At 37.5% G+C, this 12,890-nt stretch overlaps 1 protein-coding gene across 12 annotated transcripts in view; it reads left to right on the top strand.

Moving 5' to 3' along the window:
• Window positions 1-12,890, top strand: part of NSD1 (nuclear receptor binding SET domain protein 1) — a 154,152-nt gene that overhangs the window by 108,300 nt on the left and 32,962 nt on the right. For all 12 annotated transcript variants that reach the window (XM_072823999.1, XM_072823993.1, XM_072824002.1 and 9 more), the window contains 4 exons: window positions 808-951; window positions 3,695-3,818; window positions 9,907-10,107; window positions 11,422-11,601. In XM_072823999.1, the coding sequence (XP_072680100.1) occupies window positions 808-951; window positions 3,695-3,818; window positions 9,907-10,107; window positions 11,422-11,601 (649 nt within the window). The remainder of the gene's footprint in view (window positions 1-807; window positions 952-3,694; window positions 3,819-9,906; window positions 10,108-11,421; window positions 11,602-12,890) is intronic.

Here is a 12,890-nt window from a genome sequence, read left to right as displayed (position 1 = left end):
ATGTTCTACTGAAGCAGCTCATTAATAGCTCTAAGACATATAAGGCAACTATAGATGTGATCTTTTTAAAAGATCACATCCTATGCTCCAGGTGTCTCATAAGTTTTATAACTGTTTCATCACGAAGTAAGCCTTTTATAAAACCAGAGAGCACAATACCAAGTAACCATATGATCTGAATGAACTTGCATATTTTCCTTTAAAAGTTGAGACTGCTACAGTTAGAGGGGAAAGTCATTTGCTTATTTCTTGAGACCATAAACTGTTTAATTTTAGAATAATGTTTATAAACATTGGCTTTAAGGAAACAAAGGTAGATTTAAAACCATTTCCTTATAGAGCATCATTGCAGTCATTGATGCTATGTCTGGCTTTTCAACTCAGGTTAAAAGAGAATTAGAACAAGTGAGGTCAGCATTACACATTATGATACAGAGTGTTTCTTTCCAGGATAATTTGAATAGAATGCCCAAGGGGGCATTATTTAGGAAACACTGATCTTGGAAGGACAAATAAGTAATCAAATAAACTTAAGAATGTTTTCTCTCCCTTAGTGAAACCTTAAAATGGAACAGCTCAAAAAGTTCCAGTGGAACAGCCTCAGAGCAGTTAGTGGCAGGGCATGAGGCGCCCACTACCCGCCCAATCACAGCAGGGTTAGAACTAACATTGCATGCAGTCCGCCCGCGTGATTGGCTGAACATCTGTAAGTGCTTAATGGCTAGACAAATAGCAGCTCAGAGGGAGGGGGTCAGATGGAGGAGACATCAATAATACAAATGTGGGACATTATTTTTTCTCTGCAAGGGAGAACTGATGACACACCGAACGGCTGCAAGCCCCAAGGAGACTGTTGAGGAGAGTGTAGAGAACGATCATGGGATGCCGGCATCTAAAAAGCTGCAGGGTGAACGAGGCGGAGGAGCTGCACTCAAGGAGAATGTTTGTCAGGTAGAAGATGTTGCCCACTTGAATTTTGATTGCTTGCTTGTCTTTTAAGTGAAGCCTTCTCCATCTCTTGATAACCCATTCTTGGTTAGAGTAAACATTTTCCTCTATGATTCCAATGGAAATTATCCTTTTAAGAATTTCCGTCTTTCCCCTCCTCACAAAAAGAGAAAGAAAAAGAAATATTTAGTGTTGCTGGACCACTTGCCTTTGTTGCCCATGAATAAATGCCTTGAAGCAGGCCTGAAACAGATGGGAGAAGGTGAATTTGTCATTGCTTAAAAGGATCATTTTCCTATACCTCACATGGTGTGAGAGTCTCTGGGTTTCTAAGGAATGTTGCAAAGGAAATTTTCAGTTTGAGATTTCTTTTGCTTTAAAGTAATGACTTTAGAGTACCTACCACCTGTTTTTTTATATTTATTTAATAGGTATTTATACAGTGTTTATTATGTGTCAAGAGTTTCTACCACCTTATAAATATTCTGGGGATGCCTGGGTTAAGCAACCCACAATTGCTTGTGGCTCCGATCATGACCACAGGGTCATGCGATTGAGCCCCACTCTGTCTCTGAGCTGGGCATGGAACCTGCTTAAGATTTTCTCTCTCCCTCTACTGTCCCCCACCCCAAAAAAATAAATAAAAGAAAATAAAATTTTAAAATAAAAAAAAATAAAACTTTTACAAACACTGCATCATTTAGTCCTAAGGAGTATTGTAAAGTAGATCACTTGTTATTATCCTCATTTTTATAGGTGAGGAAACTGAGGCACAGAGATGTTACCTAACTTGCTTATAGTCCCACGGCAAAGCTAGGATTCAAACTGAAGCAATCTGGGTTTAGAATCTTAACTACTATGTTGTGTTGCCTCTTTATAAATAGCCTTCATCAGATTTGGGAATAGAGTCGATTAAATGGATCTTTTGGTTATGTTCTCCTTTTATGGGCTTAATTTACCTTTGTAAATTCTTAAAAAGCTGGCCTATAAAAAGCTGAAGATATTAGGGGTTTTTTCTTTTTTCTGATTGAAACAGCTACAAAATGAAGTAACACAAACCCAGAATATGCTATGATGAACAATAGAATTTCAACTCTGTTTCTTTGTTTCTTCATTTTCACTATTATATAAAGAAGGTTGATCATATTCAGAGCAGTACTCCAAACACAGTGTTAGTTCTCAAAGACTATGTGGCCAGAAAGATTATCAACAAATGGTTAAAGGGTAGTTGTCTTGTGGTCCTGGATTATTTGGATCACTCTTTGTTTAATTCTGTTACCTTTGTATAATTTATTAATACCATTTCCTTTCACTCAACATGGTTATCAGTTTGAAAGATGAACCACATGGTCATCTTAGTTAAAGGGTTAGTCCATAACATTTGTTTAATTTGAAAACATTCCTTGATATATACTGTAATTGAAGTTTTCCTGTTTAAATGATGAAGGTATATTTGTTTATGTACATAAAAGCTGGTATCACTGCATTGTGAATATACAAAACCAAATAATAATATTTATGGCATTTGTCAATTTTTATGTGTGGGTAGGGGATAACAGAAGAGGCAAAGTGTGAGACTAATTTACACTATAGATAGATTAAGACCTTTGGGTCTGTCTGCTCTTACTCCCTGGCTGCCCCTGGCATGTTTTTCTCCAAAGCTCTCCTACTCAATTTTTTATTTAAGCTTTGGTGTTATAAATGGCCAAGACTTGTTGTTTCTTTGGGTTCTTGAAGATATTAGACTTGCCTAGCTACCTCCCCTCTTTCTTGTCTTTCACAATAAGACTCTTTTTCATTTTTGGTATTTTCCTGCTAATCACTATGTGGAAATGAGTCAGGATGTTAGAGGAGTGAAAGTAACAAATATTGGGAATTTGCAGAATTTGCATAAATCTTTGAATATTTTGAAAGCAACAGAACCAGATTTTTATTTCCTAAAGCCCTATCATAAATGACACCTTGTCTTAGACAAGATCATCTCAGGAAGGTAACCTCTCTGAGATGGTTGTAGATGTATCTCAAAGGTTGTTTAAACCTTCTTTAGAGCCCTTTTGGGACTGTTACAACCCAAGTCTAGCACACCAGTATCTCTTTGCTACTGTTCTCACCTTTCTCATTCTTGAACTCATATTCTGTGTAGTAATCAAAGGGATCTGTTTTTAAATGAATATCTGATTTTAGCCTTACCTTGTTAAAGCCCTTCAATGGCACACTGTTGTAATTAGAATAAAATCTGTAGCATAATGTGTAAGGCCACACAATCATGCTGTTGCCTTTTTCTTACCTCATCTTCTACCACTTCTAGCATTTGTTCACATTAGTCCACTGACTTTCCTTATGATTCTCAGACATGACATGGTTTTTCCTATCTGTGAACTTTCTGTATTTGTCTTCCTGGTATTTGTGTCGGATCACTTGACTCACTTGTAGTTTAGAACCCTGAGAGGCCATTCCTAATGGCCAAAGTAACTATTTGAATTCTGTACCTAATGCTTACCATTATCTGGTATCTTTCCTGTTTGTTTGTTTACTTGTATTTCAGTCCTTAGACTATATGAAGCACGGGAGCCAGAGATTTTGTGGTACCTGGCCTAGAGGAATTAATCGCTAAATATTGGCTGAATAAATGGTGGGCTTTCTTTTTGGAAAGCTGCTGCTTAATCTTTACATTCATGAAGGCCTTCTGCTTAGGACTTTAAAAATCCGTTTTTCATAGACATACCTGTTTTCTTTCTCTTAACAGAACTGTGAGAAACTGGGTGAGCTGCTGTTATGTGAGGCTCAGTGCTGTGGGGCTTTCCACCTGGAGTGCCTTGGATTAACTGAAATGCCAAGAGGAAAATTTATCTGCAATGAATGTCGCACAGGTGAAGTAGATACAGAAGGGTTTGCTTTCAGAAATGGTTTGAATTTTGAGTTTTTCAGGAAAAATTCCCAACATTTATTGGAGACAATTTTTTATGATATCGAGCTAATTGCTATAGACACAGATAGGTGCTGTGTGATCTTTGTAGAAAAGAATACCAAGTGAATAATGAATGGATAGTATAATATAGTGCAAAAAAGATTGTAGTAGAGATACTTTTAAAGTGATAATTGAACAAAGATGAGCCAGTTCCACAGAGGAAGAGAACTGAATTTGGCTTTAAAAGAGATACGGATATTGGCATGGGGAGGGGAAGGACAGAAGGTCCAGTAATGAAAGTATAGAATATTTGGGGAATAGAAGGCATAGGTTAGTGTGTTTAGAGTTTAAGATGCTTTAGAGAAGAGGCATTGATAGTGACAAGGAGGATTTCTGGATTACTGGTGATGTTTTATATTTCTTAAGCTGAGTGGCAGTTACATAAGCCTGTTTTCTGTATGATTAAAAAAAAATGAACTGTACACTTAGGATGCTGTACTTTTCTGTGCGTTTGGCATGCATCAATAAAACTGTTTACAGAAAAAATAAAAGAAAGAAAGAAAAAGAGCATTTTGAGAGTTAGAATAAATAGTTTGGGTCTGAAACTAAGAATGGTCAGGTGGAACCACCTGTAAAGTACCTCACAGGCTGTGCTAAGGAGATTGTTCTTTCTTCAGCATTATATGTGAATGTTATAGCATTTAAGTAGTAAGAAAAAATGGGGGCTGAAAGCTATTACATTTCTAAGTCCTTAAAACCATAAGTGTGAATGATCCTGCCCAAGTAGAAAGCATCTGTAGAATGAGAAGAAGACCAAAAGTACTCAGGGGATGCCCACATCAGAAAACTACTGAGGGTGAGGAGGAGCTAGTTGACTGTGAATCCAGGGAGAGTGGGGTGTCATTAGCAGGGGCAGATGTGGCAAAGAGTCTAAGGACGTTCTGGGATGATAAGAGGCTGTTATATTTGGCAGTGAGAAAAGGCTTGACTTTCTGCCAGAGGATACCACACTAAACCTGGTTGAATGGCCAATGGATAATAGTATACACTTTTTACAGAAGTTTGATATCTGTGGGAAAGAGGGCAGTAGCTGAAGGGAGGAAATTATAGGATCAAGAGGAAGAACATCTTGTGCGTTTGTAGGATAAATGTTAAGAACCATGTAGGGAAATAAATTCCTCCAACAGAAGAGGGGATAATTAGTGGAGTACAGTTACAAAGACAGTAGAGAATAATCTTGAAGAGACAAAAAGATAAGATAGGAATGTACCTTGGAGTTGTGAGGCAAGATAAGGAAGCCAAAGTTTTTTCTTTAGTGAGAATGATGGAGGAAAGGTGGTTTCTAACTTGAAGAGTAAAGAGTGTAGGTTTAGAGTATCTGCTGTGAGAATGAGACAGAATTAACTTGTGATTGAAAATAAGTGGCTGTGTCATATTGAGTTTTTATCTCCTCTTTCAGCCACTACTTTTCACACTGTGGGAACAAACGCTGGAAGGCACGATAGTGGTGGGGTTAATTTTGCCTCCTGCGCAGTGGCCTTTTGATCATCATGGGAAATAGTGCCATCTGGCCCTACAAATGAAATTTAGAAAAAAATTTTTAGATATGTGCATATCTCTTATCCTGATCTTAGAAAGATCTTGCCTTTTATGCAGAAATCCAATTTTGCTAATCTTTATTATAATGTGATTTTCTATGAACAAATTAAGGCAAAGACATTTAAAAAAAATTAACCTTACTGAAGTATAATTACTATAAAATGCAATAGTTTTAATGTATGTTTTGATTGCCTTTCTAAAATTTATATACACCGATTAACCACAACTACAATGAAGATTTAGACCATTTCCATCACTCTAGAAAGTTCCCTTGTACTTAGTCCCAGTTGATCCTTATTCCCTTCACTCCACCCCAGTTTTTTCAGGTAAACAACGATCTGCTTTCTGCTACTAAACATTAGATTTGTCTTTTTTAAAGAGTTTCATGAGAGGAACAAAATGTCTGTAGTTTTTTGTGCCTTGCTCAGCTTAATGTTTTTGACACCTGTCTATGTTGTGTATCAGTGTTCATTCTGTTTTTTAAAACAGGTTTATTGAGGTATAGTTGATGTACCATAAATTGCACCAAGGGTAGTTTGCTAAATCCCTACATATTTGTTACATATACCTGTGAAGCCATACCTCAGCATAGCAAGTTTGAGATTCAACATTTTCGCAGGTTATAGTTATAGCTGAACTGTTATTTGTTATAGCTGAAGACCAGAGAATTCAGCTGTAACAATCAGAGTTCTTTCCTTTTTATTGCTAGGTAGTATTCCATTGTACAGATGCTTCACAGTTGGATTATTCATTCATCTATTGATGTACATTTGAGATGTTCTCAGGTTGGGGTATTATTAATAAAGCCACTGTGAACGTTCAAGTCTTTGTATGGACACGTTTTCTTTTTACTTGTGTTAAATTAAGTATCTAAGGTTGGAATGGCAAGGTAGGTATATGTTTAACTTTTTAAGAAACATCCAAAGTGTTTATACCATTTTACATTCTCATTAGTAATGTTTGAGGGTTTCAGTTCTTCCACATCTTCATCAACACTTGATGTTGTCAATCTTTTAAATTTTAGCCATTTATACAGATGCATAGTGGTATCTCATTGTGGTTTTAATGTGCATTTCTTAATGACAGATGATATTGTGCATCCTTAAAAAAAAAGATTTTATTTATTTATTCATTGGATACAGAGAGGCAGAGACATAGGCAGAGGGAAGAGAAGCAGGCTCCATGCAGGGAGCCTGATGTGGGACTTGTCACGCCCTGAGCCAAAGGCAGAGACTCAACCACTGAGCCACCCAGGCATCCCAGATATTGTGCATCTTTTTTTTTTTTTTCCTGAACATTCTATTTTTTAAAAATTTTTTTTAAATTTTATTTTATTTATGATAGTCACACAGAGAGAGAGAGAGGCAGAGACACAGGCAGAGGGAGAAGCAGGCTCCATGCATCGGGAGCCTGACGTGGGATTCGATCCCGGGTCTCCAGGATTGCACCCTGGGCCAAAGGCAGGTGCTAAACCGCTGCGCCACCCGGGGGTCCCTGTGCATCTTTTTAATGTGCTTTTTTGCTGTCCTCTTTGATAAAATATCTGCTCACATCTTATTTTGTTTGCTTGTTTATTTTATTGAGTTTTAAGAGCTCATTATACATACCCTGGATACAAGTTCCTTATCAGATCCATACTTTAAAAATTATTCTGCCAATCTGTGGATTAGTTTTTATTTTCTTAATCGTGTCTTTTGAAGAGCACTTTTTAAAATTGTAATGAAGTTTAATTGTAATGAACGGTTCATCAGGGTTTTTTTTTTTTTTTTTAAGAGCTTTTGTTTTGGTGTCATATTGGAGAAATCTTGTATAACCCAATGTCATAAAGCTTTTTTTTCTTTCTAATGAAAATTTTATTGTTTGTTTCACTCTTATGTCTAAGGTCTATTTTTGAATTAATTTTTATATATGATGTGAGATAAAGAGTTGTTATTTTTGAGGGTAGGAAATTTTACCCTAGTTTTTGTCAAGATGAATTGAGTAAGAAGGGAGTCTTTTCTTTTCTTTTTTAAAGATTAAATTTATTTATACATGAAAGAGGCAGAGACATGGGCAGAGGGAGAAGCAGGCCCTGTGCAGGGAGCCACATGCAGAACTCAATCCCGGGATTCCAGGATCATGCCCTGAGCCGAAGGCAGACACTCAACCACTGAGCCACCCAGGCGTCCCAAGGGAATAATTTCTTAATGTTTGCAGCTCACCCTATTTTCCTAATGTGGAGTGACCACACTATAATTTAGGTTATTCCAGTTTAATATTGGCATCAGATAGTAAGTAGTTTGCTTGTTTTCAAATGCATAATTAAAATTTTGTCCTAAAATCGTTATTAGCTGAGTGATCTTACTGTTTATAGGTTAAGTGGGTTATTTTAATGATTTCCTATTTTCAGCAAGTGTCAGGCAAGATTTATGTTCAGGTCTGTGTCTCAAGCCTGGGCTCTTTCTCATACATCATATTGCTCTCAGAGAGAGGTAGTTGTTTGTTGTTTTTTTCCCTATTCTTAAACTCTATATTACCAAAATCCTCAGACATTTAAAAAAAATAGAACAGTATAAAGAATTCTCATGTATTTATCATTTAGCCTTAGTAGTTACCAGTTTTCTGCCTCTGTTTACCTATATATTTCAAAAGTCCAACACAACTTAAAAAAATATATATTTAGGGATCCCTGGGTGGCGCAGCGGTTTGGCGCCTGCCTTTGGCCCGGGGCGCGATCCTGGAGACCCGGGATCGAATCCCACGTCGGGTTCCCGGTGCATGGAGCCTGCTTCTCCCTCTGCCTGTGTCTCTGCCTCTCTCTCTCTCTCTGTGACTATCATAAATAAATAAAAATTAAAAAAAAATATATATATATATATTTAATGTGTAACAGAATTATACAGTAACTTCCATGTGTCACCTACTGCCCCTTCCCGTTATCAGATTTTTCCATTTGTCTCAAAGATGTCCTTTTCAGTATTTTAATCAAGATCCAAAAAAGTGTCTTTATTGTATTTTTTGATGTCTCTTAAATTTCTTTTAATCTGCAACAGTACACCCCCATCCTATTTTTTGTTTAGACAGTGGTCATTTGTCCTGCTAAATTTTCCATATTGCAGATTTGGTTGATTGCATCTTTGAGGTGTCCTTTTAAGTTGTTCCTCTATCTTTCATATTTCCTGGGAACTTGTAGCTAGATCTAGAGGCTGGATTAATATCAGGTCAAGTTTTCTTCCGGCAGGAATGTTTTATAGGTAATATGTACTTCCTGTTGTGTCATATCAGCAAAGCATGTATTGTCGAGACTTTCTCACTTAATAATGATACTAGGATTTTTCAGTAGGTTCATGTTGTTGGCCTAATTAGTCTGTTAGAAAGTTCTTTAGTGTGATTTATATTAAGAAATGCATGTTTTGGTCTTTAGCTTGTGACACAGAACTCCCAAAACCTTGGCCTCTACTAAGTGTGACAATGATTATAAAGATGTCCTTTGTGTATGTCCTATGTGTATTTTAGTATGTTAATAAAAGACACACCTAAGATGGGAGCTTGATTGCCAGGAGAACCAACCTTATGATTAGAGGGCTGGAGCTTTCAATCCTATGTCCCACTCCTCTCTAGGGGGGAGATGGGGCTGGAGATTGAATTAATTCCCAGTGGCCTGTCATTTAATCAGCCATGCTTATGCAATGAAGTCTCCATCAAAACCCAAAAGGATGGGTTTTGGAGAGCTTCTGGTTTGGTGAACATGTGGAGATTCAGAATGAAGTGATAACTCTTGGAGGGGGCATCAAAGCTTCACACCCTTTGCTCATACTTTGCCCTGTGCATCTCTTCCATCGAGCTATTCATGAGTTATAACCTTTCATGATAAACTGGGGATCCAGTAAGTAAAATGTTCTATGAGCCATTCTAGCAAATTAATCAACCCAAGAAAGTAGGGGTTGAGGGAACCTCTGATTTGTAGCCAGTGAGAAGTATAGATGACAATCTGGACTTGAGACTGGCTGGCATCTGAAGTTGGTGGCCAGGGGCAGTCTTAGAGAGTTGAGTCCTTAACCTGTGGGATATGACGTTACCTTCAGGTATATAGTTATTTATTTATTTGTTTGTTTGTTTAGGGATTTTATTTATTTATTCATGAGAGACACAGAGGCACAGACACAGGCAGAGGGAGAAGCAGGCTCCATGCAGGGAGCCTGACGTAGGTTTCGATCCCAGGTCTCCAGGATCTCGCCCTGTGCTGAAAACCACTGAGCCAGCCGGGCTGCCCCCAGATATATAGTTTTAGAATTGAGTTGAATTGTAAGACCCTCAGCTGGTGGAGAATTACTTGGTACGAAGCCCCCAAACCCCACAGCATATAGGAGTGTTGTGCAGAATTGTATGCTCACAAACTTTTCGTCTAATGGTTTTGCATTGGTTGAATTCTTGAATTTGCATTAATTTATTACCTTCTTTTTGTTTCCCAGGAATCCATACCTGTTTTGTTTGTAAGCAGAGTGGGGAAGATGTTAAAAGGTGCCTTTTGCCCTTGTGTGGAAAGTTTTATCATGAAGAGTGTGTCCAGAAGTATCCACCCACTGTCATGCAGAACAAGGGCTTCCGGTGCTCCCTCCACATCTGTATAACCTGCCATGCTGCTAATCCAGCCAGTGTTTCTGCATCTAAAGGTAGGGGTTTCTCACATGGACTGGCCTAATTGTAGAACCTTGGATTCATTGGCAGTGTGATTTCCAGATGCAATGTGGCATGTCTCTTCATGTCCTCTCTAGCTTTTGTCAGAGTATCAGCATTTTATGTGAGAGAAAAAAAAATGATGGACTAGTCCAGTAGTTCCCATGTTGTATTCCATGGAGTCCTATTGTTACATGGTGGTTTCAAATATTTGGATTTCATGTGATACTTAGTTTGAGAAAGTGTTCTGCTGTATGTGTTCCTTTCCCTTCTCCATTAGACCAGAGTGTATTCTTTACCTGTGGACCCCTTATATCCATGGTTGTCAGATGTGATATTACTCAGAGATGAATTTAGGGCAGAATTAACGTTTTTGTTTTGTGTTGATTTTTTTTTTTTAATTGGAAACTTGTATCCTGAAACCTTTTTTCTGCTTTATAGTTAGGTTGAGAACTAAGGTTTCCAAAACTGACTGTGGATATATAGATAAAGTGAAGTTTTCAAGTCTATTCTCATTGGGAAAATAATCACTTAATTCTGTTCAGTGATAATGGGATCTCTTACTAATTTTCCTAAACCCAGTACTGTATTTCTACTGTTAAATGCTTGTGTGCTCAAAGAGCCCCTACTTCTCCCATAGGGGATTGAGCAGGAAAAATTTGCCAGACTTTTCTTCTAATTAGACTGGCAGTAACCTTTTATATGATTTCCTGAGCCTATAGATTTCATCACTTACGGACAATAATTTTACTTGCTTGATGAAAATTACAGTTTAACCACCAGTTTATCTTCCTCTTTTCAGTTACTATTGTGGATTGCATTTAGCTGGTTTAATAATGGCTTTTAGTTGGTGATATATGTTAGAGGACATATTTTATCTTAAAGAGGGTAGAAAGATTCATTCACCTAAAAGTTCAGGCTTTAAGAATCACACAGTACCAGGCAATGAAAGCATGCATTAGTCTTTCTCCCAGCTGGCCTTTTATTCTTATTGTGCACATCTCCCCTATTTAGTTTGAGGCTAATCCCAGGTTTCCTAGGAGTCAGGGCAGTGGATTGAATAGGGCTTTCCTTGGTGAGGCAGGCTCACTTAACAGTTGTAGGATCTGACTCCTTGTGGCAACTTAATGCATAGCTCCCATGTGAACTTTTCATAGTGAATTGTGTGTTTTATGATCCCTGTCCTAGTAGTGCTGCTTTCTATTAGTGACATTTTCTTACTGACAGAGATTTCAGTAACTCATGTTGTTTTTTATATTCAATCTCTTTTTCTTTTGCTCTTCTGGTTTTTCTGTTTCTCATAATTTTAGGTCGCCTGATGCGCTGTGTCCGCTGCCCTGTGGCATACCATGCCAATGACTTTTGCCTGGCTGCCGGGTCCAAGATTCTTGCATCTAATAGTATCATCTGCCCTAATCACTTTACACCTAGGCGGGGCTGCCGAAACCATGAGCATGTTAATGTTAGCTGGTGTTTTGTATGCTCAGAAGGTAAGACATGACTGCTTAGTGTATGAATGGTCTAAAGAGAGATTAATACAATATTCTAATTGCAACAAAAATTATTTTCTTCACATTACCACTAGAGAAATATTGGGAAGTAATGTCCTGAATTAATGACAACATAGCAGAACATTTAAACTTGTTTTTTTCCCCAGTAGGGAAAGCTTTTATTTATTTATTTTTGAATAATGACCTTATTTTTCTTAAAATGAGAACAAATGAAGGGTACCTGGATTGCGCAGTTGGTTGAGCATCTGACTCTTGGTATGTATGTATGTATGTATGTATTTATAAATTTTGTTTCAAAGATTTTATTTTATTTTATTTTATTTATTCATGAGAGACACACACACAGAGAGAGGCAGAGATGCTACACAGGCAGAGGGAGAAGCAGGCTCCATGCAGGGAGTCCGATGTGGAACTTGATCTTGGGACTCCAGGATCACACCCTGGGCTGAAGACAGGTGCTAAACCGCTGAGCCACCCAGGGATCCCCTGACTCTTGGTTTTAGCTCAGGTCATGATCATAGGGTTGTGGCATTGAGCACAGTCTGCTTGAGCTGTTCTCTCCCTGTGCCCATTCTTCCTTCCCTGCTCCTGCATGCATGCCTATGCACGCTCTCTCTCTCGCTCAAATAAATAAATAGATGTTGAAAAAAATAAATGATAACAAATGAAAGAAGAAAAAGACAAAGGAAAGGAAATAAAATCACCCTTGGAAAATGGAATTTGATCAAACAGTACAAACATCTAGTTAGAAGATGGGTAGGTTTGGGGGACTTCATGTACAGCATGGTAACTATAGTTAACAATACTGTATTGTATATTTGCAAGCTGCTAAAGAGTAGATCTTAAAAATTCTCACTACCACCAGAAAGAAAAAAATTACAACCATGTGAGATGTTAGATGTGTTTCCTAACCTTATTTTGGCAGTCATTTCAGTGTGTACATATATCTAGTCATTCTGTTGTAATTTTAACCTTCTACAATGTTCTATGTCAGTTATATCTCAATAAAGCTGGGGAAAAAAGGAAAAGTAAATTGGAGGTAAATAATAATAGTAATAAATAAATAATCCCCCCCCAAAATAAATAAATAAATAAATAATCCCAAATTGTCCCACCTGCCATCAGAAAAGAACATTGCCTAATTTTAAGTGATACTACCTAAGACATTAGCACATGTACCCAGAAAGCAGGGGTAGATACCTACATAGAAACAATTCTACAAGATGAGATTATATCATACAGTTGGTTACTTTTTTGTTAAATCATTT

Source organism: Canis lupus, chromosome 4 (assembly GCF_048164855.1).
Source record: "Canis lupus baileyi chromosome 4, mCanLup2.hap1, whole genome shotgun sequence".
Classification (NCBI taxonomy): domain Eukaryota; kingdom Metazoa; phylum Chordata; class Mammalia; order Carnivora; family Canidae; genus Canis; species Canis lupus.
This window is presented reverse-complemented; position numbering and strand designations above follow the sequence as displayed.